Source organism: Scomber scombrus, chromosome 2, assembly GCF_963691925.1.
Source record: "Scomber scombrus chromosome 2, fScoSco1.1, whole genome shotgun sequence".
Classification (NCBI taxonomy): Eukaryota; Metazoa; Chordata; class Actinopteri; order Scombriformes; family Scombridae; genus Scomber; species Scomber scombrus.
In genome coordinates, this window is record NC_084971.1 from 18,998,486 (window position 1) to 19,022,778 (window position 24,293).

At 42.1% G+C, this 24,293-nt stretch overlaps 1 protein-coding gene across 1 annotated transcript in view; it reads left to right on the forward strand.

The window, feature by feature from the left end:
- fam184b (family with sequence similarity 184 member B) overlaps positions 1-23,576 on the forward strand; it is a 26,987-nt gene extending 3,411 nt beyond the window's left edge. The window contains exons 2-18 of the mRNA XM_062436938.1: positions 3,079-3,267; positions 6,605-7,276; positions 7,873-8,008; positions 8,440-8,591; positions 8,710-9,255; positions 10,487-10,594; positions 10,685-10,971; positions 11,668-11,812; positions 12,999-13,118; positions 13,455-13,587; positions 13,842-13,972; positions 14,376-14,491; positions 15,738-16,097; positions 16,375-16,489; positions 18,002-18,109; positions 22,128-22,525; positions 23,458-23,576. Coding sequence (XP_062292922.1) covers positions 3,079-3,267; positions 6,605-7,276; positions 7,873-8,008; positions 8,440-8,591; positions 8,710-9,255; positions 10,487-10,594; positions 10,685-10,971; positions 11,668-11,812; positions 12,999-13,118; positions 13,455-13,587; positions 13,842-13,972; positions 14,376-14,491; positions 15,738-16,097; positions 16,375-16,489; positions 18,002-18,109; positions 22,128-22,525; positions 23,458-23,530 — 3,789 coding nt within the window. The 3' untranslated portion in view covers positions 23,531-23,576. The remainder of the gene's footprint in view (positions 1-3,078; positions 3,268-6,604; positions 7,277-7,872; positions 8,009-8,439; positions 8,592-8,709; positions 9,256-10,486; positions 10,595-10,684; positions 10,972-11,667; positions 11,813-12,998; positions 13,119-13,454; positions 13,588-13,841; positions 13,973-14,375; positions 14,492-15,737; positions 16,098-16,374; positions 16,490-18,001; positions 18,110-22,127; positions 22,526-23,457) is intronic.
- The last annotated feature ends 717 nt before the right edge of the window (positions 23,577-24,293 follow it).

The following is a 24,293-nucleotide window of genomic DNA, read 5'->3' on the forward strand; positions in this document are numbered from 1 at the left end:
GTGAGTGAGTGAGTGAGTGAGTGAGTGAGTGTGTGTATGTTGGGATGAGTTCAGGGGTGCGGGGGGGTTCAACAATTTGTCAACAGCTCTTGGAAAAAAGATGCTTCGCAGTCTGTTTGTTCTTGCATGCTGGACCCTGAGCCTGCCTGATGGGAGAGTGGTGAAAATAATGGGAAATGCTAAATCTAAGTGCAACAATAGTACATGTAGAGAAGAGTCAGTTACTTAGCAATATCTAACCGAAGTGTGTTAACATTAGTCACCTTTCAAGTAAAGTGAAGTCAATTTTATTTATGTAACACCAAATCACAACAGAGGTTATTTCAGGGCACCTTCCACATAGAGTGGTCAAGACGGAAGTCTTTAATTTACAGAGACCCAACATTTCCCATCAGCAAGCAATTAGTAACAGCGGCAAAAAAAAAGCTCTTTAATTGGAGAAAACCTCAAGCAGAACCAGGCTCTAGGTGGGCGGCAATCTGCCTTGACTGGTCGGGTTGAGAGATAAAGAAGACGGAGAGTGGAGTGAGAGACATAGAGAAGCACAGCAACAACAATAATAACAGTAATAATAATAGAAATATGACTAATAATAATAGTGGCATTCTTTCTATGTTTATAATCTTATTATTTATATCTTTGGTAAGATACCCTCACAATCCCATGTGGGTACAACCCCTGTCGATTATGTATTATATATGTAGGTGTTTTCTGCATTTGCAAATAAATAAACTAAAACTAAACTAACGCATAAGATACTGCTTATACCAGACCAAATAACACTGTAGCAGCATGAACCCTCGGTGTATTGACTTGAATGAGAGTGCATTTTATTGGTCATGAATGTAACTTTTCATTGGTAGGAGTAAGAATGTGTTATTTCTTCTCTCCCATGTTAGACAGTGTACAATTAGGTTTTGCAGTGTAATGATGAAGATTAATATATTTTATTTGCATGAACCTAAAGTAAAAAAGACAGGGAGAACTACTTAATGTTCAGATATTTGGCTGCAAACCTTTTTGGCTTAAGATGCGGCAACAACAAGCTGGGACACTTTGTCATTGTCCTGATGAGCTGTGAACAGTTTAAGACTTTGAAGTGATGACTTTGTCAGGTCGCGCCATTTAAATAATTTTCAGAGGCTTGAGGAAATAAAACCATCCAACATTGCAAGGAAAAAACGGAGGAAACTTTGTGTGACAGATGTTTTTTCCTTTTATTTCTATCTTGTAGGTCATCTAGCGGCAGATTTAAACTATATTGCCAAAGTACATATTCTATACATGTATTTTTGGTCTGCAGCTGTTTCATCAGATCTTTCATCAAAACAACAATGTCCTTGTGCATAAAACCAGGTCTATGAAGATATGGCTCCCAGAGTTTGGTTTAGAGGAACTTGACTGGCCTGCACTGACCTCAACCCCTTTAAACACTTTTGAGCCAGGCCTTGTTAATGTTCTTATGAATGCTGAATGGTAAAAGAGCTGCTGCCATGTTCCCAAAATCCCATGGAGAACTTTCCTAGAAGTGGAAGTGGGAGTGGAGGACATTAAAGCAGCATATTAATGCTGTAGTGTTAGAATAAGATATCCACTAATTTTACATGGATGTAATGTTCAAGTGTGCAGATAATTTTGGCCAGTTATTGTATATTCTGAAGCAAAAAGGGGTCCTGACCCTGAGGTTAGGAAAAACCACTGGTTTAGCTCACTAACAGGTTTTGCTAAACCGTCCTCTCCCCTGCTATATTTTCCTTCTTTCGTCATCGCTCTCAGTTTCAAACTGTCCAAAGAGGACAGCCAAGAACAGCATGCACACACACTCCCCTCAGAGCCTGTCCTCGATTCTAAGTCCCCCTCATTCCTCATAGTCACAAATCATAGTTCATGAGCCAAAGTTCATGCACTATGACGTGATCAGATAGTCCGCGTGACTTATTTTACAAGTGTTCTACTGACAGGAAGGGTGGGGAGATGTCACATTCGTCACTGACATCAGGAGATTGATTATAAGGAATATATCATTTATTGAACGCTTTGAGGACACTGATGTGTGTGTGCAAGAGAGAGGTGGTGACATTTGCGCGCACACAAACACAGAGGGAATGTCCGGCAGTGCTGTGCCAGCTGTGTGCTGCAGACAGAGAGGCGTCTGGGTAAAATATGAGCCCATGTGTCCCCTGGATACACCCATGCGCGTGCACACACACAAATACACACACACCTCTGCAAGTGGGTAAGTGAGACGTCAGGGTCAGTAGGAGCAGATGATGACACTGTAGACATGGAATAGAGGGTAAAGTGAATAGTGGGTCGAAACAGGCCATATTTCATGTGTTAGTCACAGTCTATATGTGGAAGAGGGGGTGAGAGACCCCACATGCTGGCAGGCAGAAGAGTCACTGCAGGAAACTGCAAAGCCCGAACTATGAGGGCTCACAGGTCTTTGGTTACTGTAGATGCACACAGTTTGACAATTTTGCTGTTTAACCTCAATTATTTGTGTTTGGGGATTATTGTGTTTCCCAGTCAGTCAGTGTTAGTTTAATATTTGTCATCATGAAGCTGCCAGATGAAAATATTGGCTCCATAGTGTCTGTGTTTGTGGACTAGTACTGGTGTCAGCTTTCCTGCTGTTGTTTGTACCTACAGCAAGTTAAATACATAAAGAGGAAGCACATAGAGTGGAGAGATGATGAGAAAAACTGGCTACTGGCTATATTATAAATCAGTCAGTCACATTAAAAAAAGAGAGTAAAACGATTAAAAATCTTGTCCCAGTCACATGAGAGAGAACAGATTCATGCTATGTGCTTACAGTTGCCCAGTGCAAATACAAAAGCTTATAGGTCAAATCTATTTTAATCTTTACCATGAAAGGGAAAATCTGTTATTCAGTCTGCAATAAAATCCTTCAATATCAGCAGTAAATATTAGCTGAACAAGACTGTAGGAGGCATGTCAGTATGAAATATGTTTTGTTCAAAGGAAATGAATGACGTTGTTCAAACAGAACACTTTAAAGCATAAATGTACATCGTTTTAAGTCTTTTCCTCTCTGTTACTGACACTCTCCAGGTGATTTACTCTCTAAACATGAAGAATGAGGAGCAGGAGGCGGCGCTGCAGGCCTTGAGCCACGCCCATCACGAGGAGCTGCACCGCATCCTTATGGAGACGTGTCATGAAGGAGACGGGTCAGTGCTGAGGACACGCCTCCTGGAGCTGCAGGAGTCTCTTGATGAACAGCAGAGAGTTGGAGCCCAGGTGTGTGCATGTGTGAGTCCCTGTGTGTGTGTGTGTGTGTGTGTGTGTGTGTGTGTGTGTGTGTGTGTGTGTGTGTGTGTGTGTGTGTGTGTGTGTGTGTATGTATGTACATGCACTCTTACCCTCCTGATCATATGATGAGCCGACCTCATTCAAGGGCATGTTGCATTGCTGTAATTTAATGTGTAAACTCCCAGCGGGAGCCACAAATCAAACCTGCCACTAATGCGGCCGACAATTGTCAGCCCAGTTCAGATTGCCTGTTACTTTACCCAACCTTCATGTGTAATTTATACGCTGTGCACCACAGTAAAACATCAACATCAATCATACATACACACATGACTTTCTTATGAGCTCTTTGGGAAAGAGATGCCACTAAAGAGATAAAAAATGTACATTTTCAGAGTGTTTGACCATGCTCATCGGTCTGGTTTGTTTGTCGTCTGCACTATGTTTTCCATGTTTGCTTGTTGTTTGGTACCTATTCCAGAGCATGTTACCTTGAGTGTAAATTCTGCCCACATAACGCATCTCTACTTGAATAGCCCTAAACAAGTGCTGTACAGAACTATTGTTATAGAACTAACAGAGCTGTAGGCTCTGTTTTTGTGAGACTGGGTGCAGACACACATGCTGTAAATGTGGTTAAATAGGTGTCTAGAAGTGCAAGTACAATCCTACTGCAGTGCAGCACAATGTGGAAGAAAGAGCTAGAACTAGATGAATACAGTTGGACACATTGAAAATGGACTAGTGCCATACTGGCACTGATGAAAATACTATGAGAACAGTAAGAAGTTATTTATTTACATCATTGCATAAACATAAACATCATAAAAAGGAAATTAGTCTAGTCTTATACTCTGGTTTTATATCCGCACACCTCAAACACAGCAGTGGTTATCAGTTAAACCATCACCCTTAGTCAGTGAGGAGGAATATTAAACGGTATGTACTTTTTTTTCTGGAGTAAGTTACTATGATATCAACCCGATGCACCAGATGGTTTGTTACACAGAACCATCTGAAAGTCGTCCTTGGAAATTGTTTCGAGAAGGGCAGGCACTTTCAGAAAATACTTGGCAGGTGATAGGAGGAACCATCTGTCTATCACTGTTTTACTTTGCAAGACTAGATTAGATTAGATTAGATTAGATTGTACTTTATTTATCCCACAACGGGGAAATTCCCTTGTTACAGCAGCAAACAGAAGTAATATACACTACAGAAAAAAATGGGCATCCACAACAAACAGAAACCCTTGAACATATACAATAAACAAACAAATGCTAAACGAGCTAAACAAGTACTAAAAGTAAAGTGACCTGAATATAAATAATATTGCACATGATAAACAGGTTGGGATGTGAAAAATATAAATACAGATATAAATATAAATATCTGGTGAGTAGTGGTGGTAATTGAGAAAAGAAACTACAACATGTTCAGGTTATGATGGTGTTGTAGAGTCTGACAGCGGTTGGAATGAAAGACCTGCGGAATCTCTCCTTCTTACACTGTGGGTGTAACGGTCTGCTGCTGAAGGAGCTACTCAGGGAACCGACGGTGTCATGCAGGGGGTGAGAGGTGTTGTCCATGATCCATGTCCTCCTCTCACCCACCTCCTCTATGCAGTCCAGTGGACAGTCCAGAACAGAGCTCTCTCTCCTGATCAGTTTGTTGAGTCTCTTCCTGTCCCTGTCCATGCTGCCCCCTCTCCAGCAGACCACAGTGTAAAAGATACGAAGCAAGCACAGAGTCATAAAAAGTCCTAAGGAGAGTCCTGCACACTCTGAAAGACCTCAGTCTCCTCAGCAAGTGGAGGCAACTCTGGTCCTTCTTGTATAGAGTGTGGGTGTTGTCAGTCCAGTCCAGTTTGTTGTTAAGGTGAACACCCAGGAATTTGTAGTTCTCTACTACCTCAATGCCCAAGCCCTGGATGTTCACCGTTAAGAAGTGGGATGTTTTTTTTCCTGAAGTCAATCATTATCTCCTTCGTCTTGCTGGCGTTTAGCTGAAGCTGGTTGAGCTCACACCAGCTGACAAAGTCCCTGATGACCTCTCTATATTCCAGTTTGTTCCCCTCAAAAACATATCCAACAATGGCTGTGTCGTCGGAGAACTTCTGGATGTGGCAGTGTGTGCTGTTGTGTGTAAAGTCCGAGGTGTAAAGGGTGAAAGAGGAAGGGAGAGAGCACCGTACCCTGAGGGACACATGTGCTGCAGAGCACCATGTCAGACACACAGTGATGGAGCCTCACATACTGTGGTCTGTTGGTGAGATAGTCTGTTGTCCATGCAGCCAGGTGTTGGTCCACTCCCACACCTTCCATCTTCACCCTGAGCATTGACAGCTGGATAGTGTTGAAAGCACTGGAGAAGTCAAAAAACATGACCCTCACAGTGTTCCCACTGTTCTCCAGATGTGACAGTGATCTGTGCAGCAGGTAGATCACTGCCTCGTCCACCCCAATGCCAGGCCGGTAAGCACACTGCAGGGGGTCCAGCAGTGTACCCACCAGGGGTTGCAGGTGTCTCAGGATGATCCTCTCCATGGTCTCTCAGGTGGGAGGTCAAGGCAACAGGCCTGAAGTGGTTAGGCTCCTTGAGGCGTGCCGTCCACACAGGAGGTCCCAAGACAGCTAGATTCACAACACTGATTGGTCCAAACCACCAGTGGATTAGACACAAACACATAATTTGAAATAAAAAAAGATGGATTCTTATTTGATCATGTTATTTTGTGATCTTACAAGTCCAGCTGCCTTGCAAGGTAACCACAGCATAAGCAGAATATTACATTTAGAGATGCCCAGATATAGAGAATAATAGACTTGTTAGAACAAATATCTCCTCTTTGTCCATTATTTGCAGTAGGCTACATCTCACACATAGTAGGTATTATAAGTACCATATGAACCCCTCTTACTTTTATGAAAGGATGAAAAAAGGTTTAGAATTTAGAAAATGGCTCCAACCTGCCAAATCTCAATTGTGCAGGCTGGTAATGATATTTTGCCACATAGTTAGTATTATTTAAATGTCACAACATTCTTGCTAATTGGCCTTTTAAAGATACAATCTTCCCTTTTTCAAATGTTATAGTGTTTACACACATCTTAACCTAACACCTTTGAGATGTGATGGTGCTGCATATTAATAGCATAATTCTTCATGAACTGTCCAATGTTGTCACCTCAGCTTGAACTGAAGTCTCTTGAAAGGTTTCCGGAAAGTTGACGAGAGAAAAAAAACGTCTTTGAATCAAAGAAAACTAATGATGTATGCACAGTCACAAGTGCAGTGTGTAACATGTTCTCCTCTGTGCCTCCAGGTACAGGCAGACTTTGAGTGTTTCCGCATCCATGCGGAGGAGAGGGAGCGTGAGACTGAGGCTGAGCTGAGAAAAGGGTTTGAGGAGAGGCTCCAGGCTGCAGAAGAGGAGCTACAGGAGGCCAAATCCCAGATCAGTGCAGACCAGGAGAAGAGCCTGCAGTTGAGCAAAGAACTGGAGAAGGCTGGAGAGCAGATCCAAGAGCTGGATGCCAAATGCAAGGAGCTACAAAAAGCAGCTGATGAAGAAAGGGAAAAGAAGGAGCAAAAGCAGAGAGAAGATGAGGAGAAAAAGAAAGAAGAGGAGGACAGACAAACAGAAGAGCAGGAGGACTCAGAAAGAGTGAAAGGACTCTTAGAGGAGGTGAGCGCACTGAAGGAGGAGAGGGACCGAGTGGAGGAGGAGAAGAGGCGAGCGGTGAAAGAGGAACGGGAGCAATGGGAGCGAAAGACAAACTATCTTAACGAGGAGAAAGAGGAGATGAGGAAGAAGATGGAGGCAGAATGGAGGGAGGAGAGGCGAAGGTGGGAAGAGAGGGAGGAAGAGGAGAAGAAAGGGATGCACAGCGCTCTAAGAGAAAGAGTGAAGAGAGCAGAGGCAGAGGTGGAAAGTCACCTGGAGAGGCTTGCAGAGAGCAAGAGAAACACAGTCAAACTGCAAGAGCGAATACAGGTAACACAAAATCTCACACTAATACTACACCCAGTGCTGTTAGGAGGGAGGTGAGAGGAAATTGAAATGTTGCAGCTTCCTGTCTCTGATGTACGCAGCTAATGATCGTTTGGATGGGAAAGTAGGGAGCAAGGTGGAAGTGGAAACAGAGAGAGAGGGGGGATTTTGCTTGTCTAACCACAGGCTGCCTTCCCTGAGTGCTATTCCCACTGCCAACTATCTGCTAATGAGTAGTTTGAGCAGGATAGATTTGCTGCACCACTACCATTACCACCTCACGCATGAGCCTTAAGAAGCCCTACGAGAGCTGGCACAGAGCTGACATACGCCCTCACAGCAGACCATTAAAAGCTTGCAGCTGGGTTAGAAAGCTCCCTGACTCACCACATTTCATTCTCCATTTTTTCCTATCCTCCCTGTCTCTCTGACTTGTATTTCTCTCTCTCTCTTTCCTTCTTATCTGTGTCAAATTTGCTGTTGGCTTCTCTTCTCTTTCTCTCCTCTGTACTCTTTGTCGAACCACAATACTCCTCTGCACTGCCCTCCTTACGTGCCCTCGTGCCAAACTCCCTCCCGGCCTTCACGCCTTCCTCCAGGACCTGGAGGAAGAGCTGGAACTGGATCGGAGGCGTGTGTCCGAGGCCGAGGGCGTGGCTAAACGGGCGGAGGAGGAGCTAGCGGTCGCCAAGGAGAGGCTGCTGCTGCAGGAGGATGAGCTGCAGAGCAGAGCAGGTAGTCACTCAGTCCCCGTCTGTGTCTGTCTGTCCACCTGTCTTCTCACCTGTCTGCTGCAGAAAGTGCACATCAGTTAAACCCAGTTGAGCTCAGTGAATTTCCATTATTCATTCACTGTTAATTAAGTTTTTGCCTCACGCCATTGTGATATATACAGAAAATGCAACAAATGTGCATTATTCATCCGCCACAACGGCAAACAGTTTCATCAAAGTGTCATCATACCCAGTCAGCAAAAATGTCCTGAGTTTTATTTATTGCATGATAACGATTTTTGTGCCAGGCCCTTCCTCATTTAGCATTGGTCCGCTATAAGTTCATTCTGCTTGTTATGCATAATCAATCAATACACTCGTGCATGTACCGTATGTGTGTGCGTGGTGTTTGTTGGTGTTTATTCTGTGTGTGTATGTGTGTGTGTCTATCAGAGGAGCTGCTGAATCGTGGTGGCTGCGAAGTGTGTGTGTGTGCTGAGGTGGATGAACTGAGGAGCCAGGTGAGCCGTCTGCAGAGCAGGAACAGAGAGCTGGAGCTACAGAGCAGCGGCAGAAACAATGACCATGCCCGGCAGATTCGCCAGGTAACACACAAGCAAACACGTGCACGAATACTCACAAACGATCTTTTTATCTATGCATACACAAATGCAATAATGCAAGCATATATACATTGTACTATGTGTGTGTGTATGTTTATAGCATGCTGAGGCCCTATCCTGTTTGCGTTCCGAGATGGTGCGAGCTCAGACAGAGGAGCTGCGTCGCATCCAAAAACACGCAGACGACGAGAGGGAGAAACTGCAGAGGGAGATAGAAAAAGAGAGGGAAAACTTGAGGAAGGAAAGAGAGCAGGAGAAGGATCACATGGAGAAGGACAGAAACCGAGTCCGCAGAGAGAGAGATGAGGAGAGGGAAGCGCAGCGCAAAGAAATGGAGGAGGTCAAAGAACGTCTGAGGAAGGAAAAGGAAGAAGAGTTGGACAGGCAACGCAAGGAGTTGGAGGTGGAGAGGGTTCGTGTTCTCTCCCAGCTGGACAAGAACATAGAGCAGGTGGAGGCAGAGAGGGTCGGTGTGCAGCAGAAGCTGGAAGAGGAGAAGAAGAGGTTGGTGGAGAAGGCTGAGGAGGACAGGAAGCGGCTGAAGGAGCAGGTCCGGAAGGCTATAGAGGAGGTTATGAGGAGACACGCAGCTGAACTGCACAGCGTCCAAGAAGCTCTGAGCTCAGAGAAGAAGACCAACCAAGAGGTCAGCATGGCCGTCTGTTTACGAGTTCATTTAACTAGTAATGATTTCTAAAAATATCAATGTTTAGTCACTGATCAGTAAATTACTGCTCACACATCACAAGTGGTTCATAGACTTTTTTAGACCATGGCACCCCTTCATAAGAATTTCTTTGTCATGGAGCCGCTCCTTACCACCAAGCTGAACATATAAAGTTACGATGACAACTATGCATTATCATTAGCAGAGGTGTTACTGCATAATAATGTCCCCCTCCAGTCAAAAATGTGTTTTTCTTCTTGCTATTTTTTCATAGTGTACACATAAATCTGAATGTTAAAAAGAGTACTGTTCAGTTGTGGCAACCAGTGTTTATAGGCTTCATTATTTTACTGTCAGTTTCAGTTAGACTTTGGATTTAATTATTTTGGTTACAAACACACACTGCTATGAGTAGTATTTTTTCCTTTTATCCCACCACACAGCTGCAACATTAATACTTTTCATGTTCTGTGAAATGCTCACATGATTTTGTAAAAATCCTCAGAAACCCAGTTAAGCATTCACAGAATTTAGGATTCTCCAACTGAGATCTGGTTATGTTTACCAGATTTCTCTTGATCCATGACTTAATAAAGGAATCAGTATTTATGAAGTTGAAGACAGGTTACATTAGCGCATGTCGACACACTTGACAGTTCAGGTCTCAACAGTCATCATCCCCTTAGTCTATTCTAATTGTGACTCCTTGTCAGCGGCTGCATGACTCTGAGGTTATGACCATATTGACTGTTTAAAACAATTTTTTTTAGAAGCCTGAGGAGGAGGTGAAATTGTTATATAATTTATAAGAAAAAAAGCAAAGATCAGAATAAATGGCAAAAAAATAAATACATATTTGTAGTATAAATGTTTTTAACTGCACTCCTGCCCTGATAATCACATCATGATTATATCAGATTATATCTTGCAATCACTTTGGGGGGTTTCCACCCCAAGATTGGGAACTACCGGTCTAAAAGAGCATGTTTAATGAATATTTTCTGCACTTGGTGTGTAAATGTAGAGATATAAAGAGATTTTATCACATAATTACTTGGCCTTTGAGCCTCATGTTAATGTGCACTTCATCGTGACTAATTATTAATTAGGCTTTAGTGATAAAATGATGAGAGTATGGTTGGGTTAATCCCTAAAAAAGAAGAAATGTTAATGTAACAGTTGTTTTGATGATTATGAACATTCTTGAAAGGTGTGTGCACGTCTGGAGGAGGAGAGGAGAGGAGGAGAGGAGCTACGCAGCGGGCTGGAGAAGGAAAGGGAAGAACTTGAGATGAAACTGAAAGATGCCAGCAGTGATGTGAGGGGACTAAGTACAGTATTCATAATTTTCATTGATACTGACAAAGTTCTTCCTGTTTCTGATAACAAAAAGGTTTCTTTGTTTCAGATCTGTCGGTTGAAGTCAGTAATCCATCAACAAGAAAAGAAAGAAAAGGCCGCCCCTGAAGCTGCAACCTCAACCTCTCACCTGGAGGAGGAACTGTATCAGACTCGGAGTCGACTGGCTCGGATACAGGAGGAGGCAGAGAGGCAGCGGGACAGGCAGCAGAGAGAGATAACGTCCCTGAGAGCTGACAAACACCGGCTGGAGGAGAAAATCCTGGAACAGAGCCGACTGAACACAGAGAGAAACCTTCTAGAGCAGAGCCAGCGGCACAACGAGGACCAGATCAGGTAGCAGAACAAACACAAACCTGCCAGAACTCCTCAGGCTCCCATTACAAAATCTGATTCTTCTTGTAATCTCCTCGTGTCTTCCTCTTAAAGGAGCACTAGAAAGATCAAAGTTCAGGAGCTTAGTGGCTCAAAACCAACAGTGTGTACAGTATTCATAAAATCCTCTTCTTTTTTTTTCATCAAGTCAATTAGATGATGCTTTAAATGTCTTTATTGTCATGAAACTTGTTTTAACAGAGCCAAATCAGCTGCAACAATGATTAGGATACATAAGCCTTTAAACTGTGTTAGTACATCAATGATGAAATTAAATCAATATCACTATTCAAGCAAACATTTACCTTAATGGTTTTTCTGATGACCAATTAGTCTGTCCGGTCGCATTTAGTGATTCTACATCTCGAACGGCATCCTATGATGACTATAATTACTGTAGACATTTATATACAGTGTGTTTAATTATTCTAAAGTTCACATGTAGAGGTACTCTCATGCAAAAGGTTTTCATCCCTCTGCACATTGAGTAGACAACATAATGCAATTGTCTACCTGAGCTTAACCAGAAAAAAATAGTGTCACAAGAAGATGGCACTAAAAAATGATCACACAGTGGAGTGTAGTGAGAAGAAATAAATAGTAATTTCACATGTTGGTTAACTCTGCCTTACTTCTTGTTCTGATGCGTGCCTCCAGGGCAGAGTGTGAGGATCGTCTCAGAGCAGAGTTCAGGATAGAGATGAATGCCGCTGTTGCTGAGAGCGAGCAGAGATGGCAGAACAAAGAGCAGGAGCTGCAGACCCAGATAACTGAGCTGCAGGGTCAACTAGACGAACTGCAGGTGAGTTTTCAGCACTTAATGCTATAATTTTTTATTCCAAGGATCTAATTACAGCCTGATATCAGAATTGACATTTAGTTTTTACTTCATCGTTTATATTCTCCTTGAATTTCTGACATTTTTTTCATTGTCAATTAATCTGCTGAGTATTCAATTTTTATGAATAATGTTAGAAAATAGCTAACTATACCCATCATAATTTCAATGACGTCCTCACATAATCTTCACATACCTACAATGTTCACTTTACGTTCATAGAACAGAACATTACAAAAGAGAAAAACTCCAAATCCTCACATTTAAGAAGCTAATATATGACTTTTTTGCTTTAAAGATCGACTAATCGATTTATCAACTAATTGGTTATGTTTAATAATAATAATAATCTGGGATGATCTTATTATTATTATTATTATTATTATTATTATTATTATTATTATTATCATTATTATTATTAAGTTTAGTATTAGTTTTTTGTTTCTGTTTGATTCATTCACAAAATAACATGTTGGGGATCAGAGGTTGTTTCTCTCCCTTTAGCTGCCATCCAAATCATAATTTGGATTTCATTTGGGTAATAAGGTTAAGTTTGACCTGCCTGAAGTGATTTTACACATCAACATAAACAGTTGTGTAATGTCTTCTGTGGCTCTGCAGAAGCTTTGCCAGGTCTGAGAAAATAACCCTGGTATGTCACTTTGGGATATCAGCTTAGGCTTGGAGATGTATATTTGTAACTGAAAACCTGATGTACAGATGTACCGATTGAAAGGCGTGGGTGTTTACGAGGCAGCAGACTCTAATGAAACACTAATGAAAGTCTATTGAGCTACATTTTGGGAATTGTAGGATCCAGTGTTCTTGGACCTTGATCCATATTAGAGACTAAAAGTCAGGATCTGCTGACCATTCAAATCTGTTTCTTGTTAGACCCCAATGGGAGCGCAACATTAAATCGCTGGAGTACACTTTTAATTAGTTCTGTAAGCTTGTTTTGAGTGCACAATGAAGTCTGAGTTTTATTCATTTATTCTAAGAGAACCGTTGGAGTCTGCAAATTCTTAAACAAAAGCAACATCTCCATTTAATTAATTTAATGTTTGCTGAAAATTCATCATCTCCGGATTACTCTGACGGCACGCAGAGACTTAAAGTCCTTTTGCTCGCAATTTTCTTGCTAATGCAGACGGAGGAAAAGAAGGCGGGATCAGGAGACGACTGCCACGGCAACCCTGAAATTGACAAGCTGAAGAAGGAGGTTCAAGAGACCAAGGAGATAAACAAGAAGCTGAGGGAGCTGCTGCAGGTACATGCACACACACACACACACACACACACACACACACACACACACACACACACACACACACACACACAAACACACGATGCACACTTTTACAAAAATCATATGTACACTCTTTGAAAGGTTTTTCTCTGTGATGAATAATTTAGCAGTTTTGATGATAGCGCTGCAGAGCTTAGAGTAGAGTGGCAACATACTGCTATTTTATGTGTGCATGTGTGCATTTATCCATGTAATACACAATATATATAGAGTTAAGTAGTTAGCCTGCAGTGTAACAACAGGTTTGTGTGACCAAAAGCATGCAGCCACTGTAAAAACTGTGTTAATGTGTTGAAGGAGCCCCAAAGCCAGTCTTTAGCTGAGGAGAGACATAGTCACGCCGTAGAGCTGCAGACGTTACAGCGACAGGCAAAAGAAGATCTGCTGTCTGAGAGGAACAGACTACAGACAATGCACCACCTGGAGCTAGGTAACACACACACGTGCACACATAGTACACATAAACATTTGCACAAGCACATCCAGACAGTAACACCCTGTACACGCAGGATACGTGCACACAAAAACACACACACGCAGAGCGATATACACATTGAGATTATAAATTCAACAGTGAAGTTCCTATTGCCATGGATACACTTCACCATGGCAACAGCAGAAGGGTACCTGTAACAGTGGGCCAAATTGATTTTGTTTTCTGTATGTGGTTCTGTGTGATATCAGATAAGCAGCGTGCAGAGTTGACCCAGCAGCACACCGAGTGGAGCAGACAGATGACCCAGAGACACATGCAGCAGATAGAGGACCTGCAGGCTCAACTACAAGCACACACACAAATGATGGCCTTGCAACAGGTGACACACACTGGGGAGACCAGTGCTGAATATTCAGTCCCAGTTTGATTGAGTGTGCACAAAGAGAAACACACGTTCACACGTAAATCTCTCATTCTCTTTATCTGTGTGTTAAAGCTTGTCTCTTACTTACATAATCTCTCTTTGACAGACGCACAAAAGCAAACATATACCTATATTTATATATGTGCACGCTCTGGCAAATCACAGCCATTTCATAACTGATGTTACTACACCCCACATGAATGAAATCCTCCATAACTCAGAGATAAAGCCAATACAGTACATCAGTGTCGATAGCAGCACTGACCATTTTAGATATCTGAATCTTGGCATTCATGGAGATTTTACTATGTACCCCCTGTGTGTGTGTGTTTGTGTATGTGTGTGTGTTTGTGTGAAGGACCTGAAGCAGCAGAACCAGTATCAGGTGTTTGAGCGACAGCTGGATGAGAGTCGCTGTGCCATGCTGGAGCTGCAGAGAGAGAATGCAACACTGAAGAAACAATTAAAGGAAAAGTAAGGAAACAAGTCGATACATGTGAAAAAATACTTATTTGCTTATCATCATTAATACAACCATTTTTTTCTTGATTATTTGATTGATCTATTTTTCTATAAAAAGTCAGAGGATAGTGTAAAATAATGATTAAAAATCCCAAACTCAAAGATCCTATATTTATCCTATATGATAAAGACATGCATTAAATCCTCACATTTGAGAAGCTGAAAATGAATGATGATGAATATTTATCTTTTTTTCTTGAAAAATGAAACGATAAATCTATTACAGTAATTTTCTTTCTATCAACTAATCGAACTAACAGCTATCTGCACACTGAATTTGGAGTTTATGGCAAAAAGTTTGCCATTTTGTTTGTTTTCTTTTTAAAGAGACTTAAATGAGAAAATTGACTTTCACCAGCACTTATAAAGCTCACTAATTAACACGTTATAACCCCTGTAAAACCACAACTTGTTGTTTTGATACTTTGGCTTTTGTATGGATTAAACAGATGAGATGTGTTAATTGGTGGGACGTTGGTGGGTTTTTGAACTTTGGAAAGAGACATAGCAGCTACTTCCAGTCTTTATGTAAGCTACCCTGAAGCTAAGCTAACTATCTCATGGCTGTAGCTCCTGACAGTTTTTACTGTACAGACATGAGAGTGGTATCAATCATCTCAATCATTTAACTAAGTAAATAAGCATATTTCCCAACACAAGCCTTTAAGACAGGAACAAATGACACCATATCCTGAGAGACTGCATAAATCAATCTGCCTATAATTGAAATTCTGTTGAAGTTACGCATGTTTGTATTTTTATCCCTATTTACTTTTTTTTAATTAATTTTCAAAAGATGTAGGAAAACATTCCACTAAGCAAATTGCATATTTTTTGGCTGCTAAAAATCAGTCTAGTTTTTTTGGGGAATATGACCAATATCTTGCAAATTTGTACTTCTCGTGTTAATTTGTGATTTTTGAGCTATTAATATGGAGCATGTTTTCATATGTATAAATGTATTTACTGCTTGGTCCATGGTCTGCTTGGTCTATATTAAAAGTGAATGCTGTGTACTGATATCCAGTAATATTCAGGCTAAATTAGGACCTGATGTCTTTCTCCAACACCCCAGATCAAAATCAGCTATTTCAATTTGCAGTTTTTCATAACTGTGTTATTATATTTAATGTCCCACTGCCATTTTTTCCATTCCTTTCTTTCCCACCCCTTTGCTGTATCTATTGCCCCTGCTCAGGTCAATACGAGACAACCATAAAGCTGAAGAGAAAGAGGAGGAAACGGTAGAACTGCACAAGAATCGAGATGCCCAACTCGAAGAAGAAGCACAACGTCTGAAGGAGGAAGTGGAGAAACTGAGGGTGGAGATGGAGAAACTGGAGGAGTCACAGAAACACTGGGAGGACAAAAAAGAGGAGGATGTGAAAGAAGAGGAGGTGGAGGATGAGGAGAAGAAGAAGGAGCGGGAAGAAGAGAAGAGGAAAGAGGAGGTGGAGGAGATCCGGAGGGAGCACAAGAAGGAGATGCAGAGTTTGGTCTCTGAGTATAGCAGCGCCCAGACACACCTGCAGGCTCGCATTGTGGCTCTGGAGAACGAGTGAGTAGAGGAGGGACACCCAGAAACACATAATTATTAACACATTTAAAATGAATATCATGCGGGACGGGTATGAGAGAAAATGTGTGTGTGTGTGTGTGTGTGTGTGTGTGTGTGTATGTGTGTCTGTGTCTGTGTGTATGTGTATGGGTGTGCATGTGTGTATGTGTCTGTGTCTATGTGTGTATGTGTGTGTGTGTGTGTGTGTGCATGTGTGTATGTGTCTGTGTGTATGTTTATGTGTGTATGTGTGTGTGCATATATGATTTAATTCCAGACTGCGTGAGCGAGAGGAACGGTGCAGGAGGAGGGAGCCTCGATGTGATGATCTGCAGTTGGGGAAACTCCAGGAGAGACTGACAGAGAGAGACCAGCTCATTAAACGATTAGTGGTGAGAGCACAGGCACACAGGCACACACACACACAAACACACACACACACACACACACACACACACACACACACACACACACACACACACACACACACACACACACACCTGTTTGTTTTTATATCCTTGTGAGAACCCTCATTGACCTAATGCATTCCCGAGCCCCTTACCCTAAAATTACCTTAAAGCACACAGAATTGTCCTCACAACGCTGTTGTGCAACTGAAATTGGTTCTCTCAAAGACAGAAAGAAAATAACACATACACACACATCACTTCCACAAACTTCTGATCACTCTATATTCACTCCAGAAGATTATCTTACCTTAGGGAAGTCTGATGATCAGTCTAGTTTTTTTCTTATTGTCAACAAATTTCATGAAAATACCAAAACCAACAAGTGTTGTCTGTGTAGTTGGAGGCCTGATGTATCTTATTCTTCTGTACTGCTGGCCTCAATTTTTGTCCAAAAACTATTAAAAAATACATCAAAGAGCCACACTGTTGCACTGGGTAACATGTTTCTTCATTATCATATATGTGGGCTCTGTAATTTATTTTGGGTCAGTCCCACAAACACTGTCCTGCTGCTATAAATACTCCAAATCTGCAGCTGAAAATAGTCCCCAACAAATGCAACATTTACTCCTGTTTATAATGTTTGCTTAAAGGGCTGCAACTGTTGGAAGCACAGGGTTTGGGGCCACATATAAAGTAGAGAAGTCAGACAGTATCAAGACATTTTTAGTTTTAGTCTTTTCATGAAATGTGTTAACAATATGAAAACTATTCAGTATCACCAGCATTTGTTCCTGTCCAAGGTTAGATACAGTATATTTTTTATTTCATATTATAATTGCAGTATATTTTCAACACAGCGAGTAATACTTTACCTTTCAAGTGCATCTAACCGTCTTCATCAGCAGATGGAGATGGCTTAGTTGTCATTATGCTCCATGCTTGGATCATGTGACTCCATGAAAAATGAAAAAAATGTCTTACGAAGTGATGTAGCTGAAAGTAATAGTTGTATAATAATAGCAAGTGGACCTTTTAATTAAGATTTTTTTCTACTGTCTCAAGTATCAAGAATGAACTGTCACACCTAACCTCATGATGTTTTAAAGTTAATTGCTTTGTTGTTGATTGACTTTAAAGCCAAACGAGCCAAACAGTCATTATATTTAATCCTATTAAAGTAGCCAATTTAATCAACAGTTCAGTGACCAAGAGGTACAGTAATCTAGCAATGGCTTCGGTAAAGGGCAGGTTTTTAATAATGTAATGACTTTAACCATTCAAACCAAACCAAATTGGATCAGCGTCTTCATAAATCTCATCTGGTCATATACGTATGAGAAAATTACATTTTTTGAAGTGTCCTCTGCCAGAGTGCTGTGTCTACCATCTGTGAGGCATGAGGCAGCTTAGCAAACAAGTACACCCGCCAGACAACAACACCAACTGTGAATAAGGCCAATGAAAGTCCTTTCTCATCCTCCTTCCCTCCAGGAAGAGAGGCATCAGCTGCAGCTCCACCCTCCTGTTGCCGGGGACAACAGCACCCTCAGGCTCCGTGACAGCAAGTCCCGCCCCGGGAGCGTCACGCCAACCATGAGGGTGAGTTTGTCTGGACCGCTCATGCACATAATGTATTCATCAAAATTAGGCTTCTTCCAGCCAGAAGGGCTCACTGGGCAGAAGTCAAAGTCTGTGTGGCGGTGAAATGTACAAACTCGCCCACTCAGCAGATCACCAGTCTGTCATGAAGACGCCCTCTTTGTGTAATGTGTCCATCACACAGACTTTAATTGCATGACATTTGACCAGTATTCATACAGGTTTGTGTGAAGAATTTCTTAGAATGTTTCCTACAAAATACAAAAACATATTTAATGATATAATCTTGTACCATGCTGTGTGTTTGACTTTGGGTGTTGATCTTAAACTTAATTTGTCTCAGTGAAACACTTCTATATAGATATTATTACATATGATACAGTCAGAAAGATTTCAATCTCATAAATAAAACCCTCTTTGCAGCTTTAAATAATAATGTGAGGCTGAACATAAGTACATGATCCAGTATGCATTAATTTGCCAACATGAATTTTGGCGTCAGTCACGGATAAGTGATCACAGACCTTCTGGGCTGATAAAGGTAAGCATGCCATGTAAACACATGCTGTTTACAGGCTGGCAGGTATCATGGTGACAAGATTTCAGAGTTGATAAAAGGCAGCAAGATGTTCACAGACACTTCACAAACCACTCTTGCAGTGTAACCCTCTTCTCTAGCCGTCCGTATGTTCGGTATGCTCAAACACTCACTTGTTTAGAGCATTGTTTGTTATAAATAAGAATTGCGGTGCAACAAGGAGGGTGTGTATTTTAACATATTTTGATAAAAATTAGATACCTGAAGAAAGTCAGACATACCAAAGCATCAATCACTAGAAGAGTGCACCAAGTAAAGTAAAGTGCAGAGCTCCGCTAGGTGTGTCTTGGTTCATGTGGGTGGTGACGCACCTACTGTGACGCCACAACTGCCACATGCAACCAGCTGATATTATATATATATATATATGAAGTTTTTAGTAAAGTTTTTTTCTATAGTATAAAATATGTTTTCTTATATCGGTCATTGTTAATTTTTATATACATTTTTTTTTGTATTGTATAGTTTCAGTTTTGTTTAATAATTAATTAATTTTGTTGTCACAAAACACACAAACTAAAACCCCTCCCTACCTCCCTGTTGAATCTCACTCAGTTGTCCCTCACGGCTCCCTTACAGTCAAGATGGTGGCAATAAAAATGAGAAAGTTCAATCTTTACTACACAACATGCCTGACCAAGTGAGTAACAGTGTAGTAAAGTGGGTGTGTTGTGTAGGTCTGCAAAACTACAGAGTGACCCCTCTCTTGTTACAGGCTCATAAGAAATTCTACAGAAGAGAATTAGCGCCACGTGAATTTTTTTTTTGAGTTTTAACTTTAAAGTCAGAATTTAAAACTCAAATACGTTTTTTTACATATGGCCCTAATTGTAGAATCACCTTATAAAATAGGTTGAGTATATAGTCATAAATATTCACAAAAAATATTAGGCATTAGTATGCAAGATGAACTGCAGATAGACGCACACACACACACACACACACACACACACACACACGCACACATACACAATCTTCTTCCAGCTTTACACCTTGCAGAGATACTAATAAATATTCCAGCAGTCAGTGAGACAGTGTGGAGGAGTTTTTCACATTTTTATTCAAGTTGTGCTTTCCTCTGACGCATATTCAGGTGTATATACAGTATATATGTTTTAATAAAAAATGTGTTTTTGAAACTAACTTATCATATGTAAGGACAGCAGAGACGTTGACACTACAGTAGTGGTTTGAGAAGTTTCTTGGGACGATTTTATACTTTTTCATTGCTATGAAAACTGAAAGCTAGCCACAGTTTCTGTTCTCTGTGAAGCAATGAAATTACACTGTGTGTTTAACACTTAGAAAACATTTTTGGCAGCACATCATTTTGAGTTCAGACTTTTCAATCCATCCCTTACTGGCACTGTGTGCGGCAAAGGCAGAATAATGTCAGTCCATAGAAAATTGCATTGTCCTCAAAGGCAAAATGGCACCAACCGCCCAGTACACCGTCACCTGCAACCTGTCAGTAATGTCTTGCGATACCACATAATAACATCCATACAGTAGTTACAAAATGTGAGTGAAAACATGAAAAGTCCAAAACAAACATCGCATAAGTCTCTCAGTGCTTTCTGACTTCCACATCCTGTCTGTTCGTACTGGAGAGGCTTATCGTCAAAAACATGTAAAAAATATATATAAATTAATGTTTTTTTTAAAGGTCGGGTAATTTTCTAAAACATCTGGGCTCTGCAGTTTTTACTTAACAAGATTAAATGGTGTATTCAGTGGGAACTATTTTCGGCTGCTGATCAATAAACATTTCATGAGCTCACAGATGATTTATGGAGTTGGAGGTGTATGTGGGATCGTGTCAAAATGAACTTCAGTTGCAGTGTTCATGGTAATGAATGAACATGTTTTTAATAGTTTTTTGTTTTTTTTTTTTACAACAGTTGAGCTCTGAGGTTCAAGCTTTTGTTACAGAGCCAATATTTATTAGGAGGATTAATTCAGTCATTCATTTGTGGTTTTGGCCTTTCTGTGGAATTTGTTGACAAGAAAACTATAGACGATCAGTAGAATTCTCAGCTTTTCTTACATGGTGCTTAACTTCAGTCTGAGGACAAACCAATTTTCTGCCAGCCTTAATATAAATGAAGACTAATTTCCCTGTCTGATTTTGATTTACCCCTCCCTGAGCTACTACCTTATCGTGGTGGAGGGGTTTGAGTGTCCCGATGACCCCAGGAGCTCCGTTGTCGGGGGCTTTATGCCCCTGGTAGGGTCACCCAAGGCAAACAGGTCCGGGGGGAGGGACCAGACAAAGCGTAGCTCACAAAAAAACCCTTATGACGAGTAATATAAATGGAACCTCGTTTCCCCTGCCCGGACGCGGGTCACCGGGGCCCCCCCCTGGAGCCAGGCCTGGGGATGGGGCTCGATGGCGAGCGCCTGGTGGCCGGGCCTGCACCCATGGGGCCCGGCCGGGCACAGCCCGAAGAGGCAACGTGGGACCCCCTTCCCGTGGGCTCACCACCCGTAGGAGGGGCCAAAGGGGTCGGGTGCAGTGTGAGCTGGGCAGCAGCCGAAGGCGGGGACCTTGGCGGTCCGATCCTCGGCTGCAGAAGCTAGCTCTAGGGACGTGGAATGTCACCTCTCTGGCGGGGAAGGAGCCTGAGCTGGTGTGCGAGGTTGAGAAGTTCCGACTAGATATAGTCGGCCTCACCTCGACGCATAGCAAGGGCTCTGGAACCAGTCTTCTCGAGAGGGGTTGGACTCTCGTCCACTCTGGAGTTGCCATTGGTGAAAGGCGCCGGGCAGGGGTGGCAATACTTATTGCCCCTCGGCTTGGCGCCTGTATGTTGGAGTTTACCCCAGTGGATGAAAGGGTAGCCTCCCTCCGCCTACGGGTGGGGGGACGGATCCTGACTGTTGTTTGTGCCTATGGCCCAAACAGCAGTTCAGAGTATCCACCCTTTCTGGACTCCTTGGAGGGGGTGCTGGAAAGTGCTCCCTCTGGGGATTCCATCATTCTGCTGGGGGACTTCAACGCTCATATTGGCAGCGACAGTGAGACCTGGAAGGGTGTGATTGGGAGGAACGGCCCCCCTAATCTGAACCCGAGCGGTGTTCTGTTATTGGACTTCTGTGCTCGTCACAGGGCACGTCCCACCGGTAGGAGACCCCGGGGAAGACCCAGGACATGCTGGAGAGACTATGTCTCTCGGCTGGCCTGGGAACGCCTCGGGATCCCCCGGGAAGAGCTGGACGAAGTGGCTGGGGAGAGGGAAGTCTGGGTTTCCCTGCTTAGGCTGCTGCCCCCGCGACCCGACCCCGGATAAGCGGAAAGAAGATGGATGGATGGATGGATGGATGATTTTGATTTATGTCATCATTAAATAAAAAAAGTACAAAACACAAACATAAATCATGCTTGTTTTAAAATTCAAATGTATTTTGTTCTTTAAACAGAGGAAGCGGATGGAGTCGCCTCCTCGTGTCACCAGCATCTCCAGCGCCGGTACTTACGACAGGAGCATCTTACTCCCCCGATCCTCATCATCGTCTTCCTCCTCCTCTTCCGTCCATCAGCACTCCTCCTCAACCCTCCCCCACCAGTCCACTTCCCACCCTCAGACTTCCCCCCATTACTCCACCTCCTCTCTTCCACACAAGCACACCTCCCTCTCCCTCAGCCAACATTCCTCCCCGTCCCTCCCTCGCTCCCCCAGATCCCGGACCTCCTGCATCCCCCCTACCCCAGCACCCACCGCTCCCCTGCCTGTCTGTCCCTCGCCACAGACAGGCATTCGCTACGTGTCACCCTCCTGCCAGGACCCACACACACACCTGCAGGCCCATTCAATCAGGTATGGACATTAAAAAGGTGCTTTGTGAAGTTTTCGGATAAACAAACAAAAGTTACATTCAGTTTTTCTCACCAAAAAGCTTTCTGTTTATCTGTAACATGTTGAAATCTTCCTCATATCACAAATATACAATGCAGATTTTTTGAATACTATATATGATCTTTTTAAACGCCAATATTTCAAATTTCAGTAACTGAATCAGTAGCTCTCAGCGTCGGAGATCCTCACGGGTGACTGAAAAACTGACTGTTGTCAAATCAGTCACGTTACTGCCTGGTTAAAAGCTTATTTAAAAGGTTGCAGAAACAGAAGAAACAATCATGATGGGATAATTCTGTCATTGACAGTTGGCCGCAGAGCTATTAACCTTATAAGCCTTGCTTGTATTGGTGTAGTTTGGTACTGAAGTGACAGTAACAGTTTGAAGCAGCAACACACTGCAGTTTCTACTAAGATGAAAACATTCAGAATCAGCACCAAACGAAACAATGTTAATTTACTGATGTTGTGCTGAAGTGCATTTGAATGGCGATGCAGTTGTTTAGGTTAGAAAACAACGAACAATTTATATAGTCAGTGACGACAAACCTTTGTAATAAACTCGTATGTCCACTTCTACATGCTGCATTTGTTGGCACATTGCTCCCACCGACATCTGTTGTGGAATAATGTGAAACCTGCGGCAGGAATAATGTGAAACCTGCAGCAGGAACATGTGTTATGTCACCTGTGGGTACAATACAAACAAACTGAGGACCCCTGCATATAAACATTGCTCCTTAGTGCTGCTAGTGGTCAAAACCTCCACAGAGTACCTTTAATAACTTGGGCGTAAAACATGGTTTTGTGAAATAATCAGAACCTGAGCATAACATAAATATATATGCAAATGTTATTTGTTTTAAATTGTTGTGGCTTTTTGTGTTTTTTAGGGGCCCGTATGTGGAGCAGAGGGGGACAGAGGGGCTAAAGCAGGAGTGGTTCACCAAATACTTCTCCTTCTAAGCACAAACACACAAACATGCAAACATACACACACACATAACAGCTGCAAGTACACCTCCTAACATACAGTTCATTGCTTCTTATACACATCCGGTTGCTTCCCACACACACACACACACACACACACACACACACACACACACACACACACACACACACACACACACACACACACACACACAATACCTTAAAGGGAAACTCCACCGATTTTACACATCAAAGTTTTTTCAGGTCTACTTCATATGTGAAAACCTAAATTGTGTAAAGCCTTTTTTGGCTCCTGAGGAAGCTGCACAAAGTCTGATAAATTGCCCCAAAGAAATGTCTGTTGGAACTGAAAACTACAGAAATCTGGGGGTGTGAAGTTAGAAAGAAGTGAGGTTACCAGACTTCTGTCGCCTCATCTCTGCTTTTAACTACATTAGCCACTACTAGCACAATACACCTGACTAACACTGTAAACGATGCTTACTTCCTGAAATGATCTGATCATTTCTCAGTCAGTTCAGTGCAGCTCTCAGTCATCAGTTGTGAATAACATGATTTATTTGCAGGAATGGTATCATAGAGTGCATAAACACAACTGCTGCATCTGTGCTCATTAGATTTTCAATACATTTTAAATCTCTCCCTCCCTCTCATGTTTTGAAGTAGTACTAAACATTTGCTTTGAGTATTAGGTGTCGCAAAAATATACATGCTGTACATAATAGGTAAACAGCAGCTTTGTTACAGCAGTTTTCAGTTTGCAAGTGGTATCTTT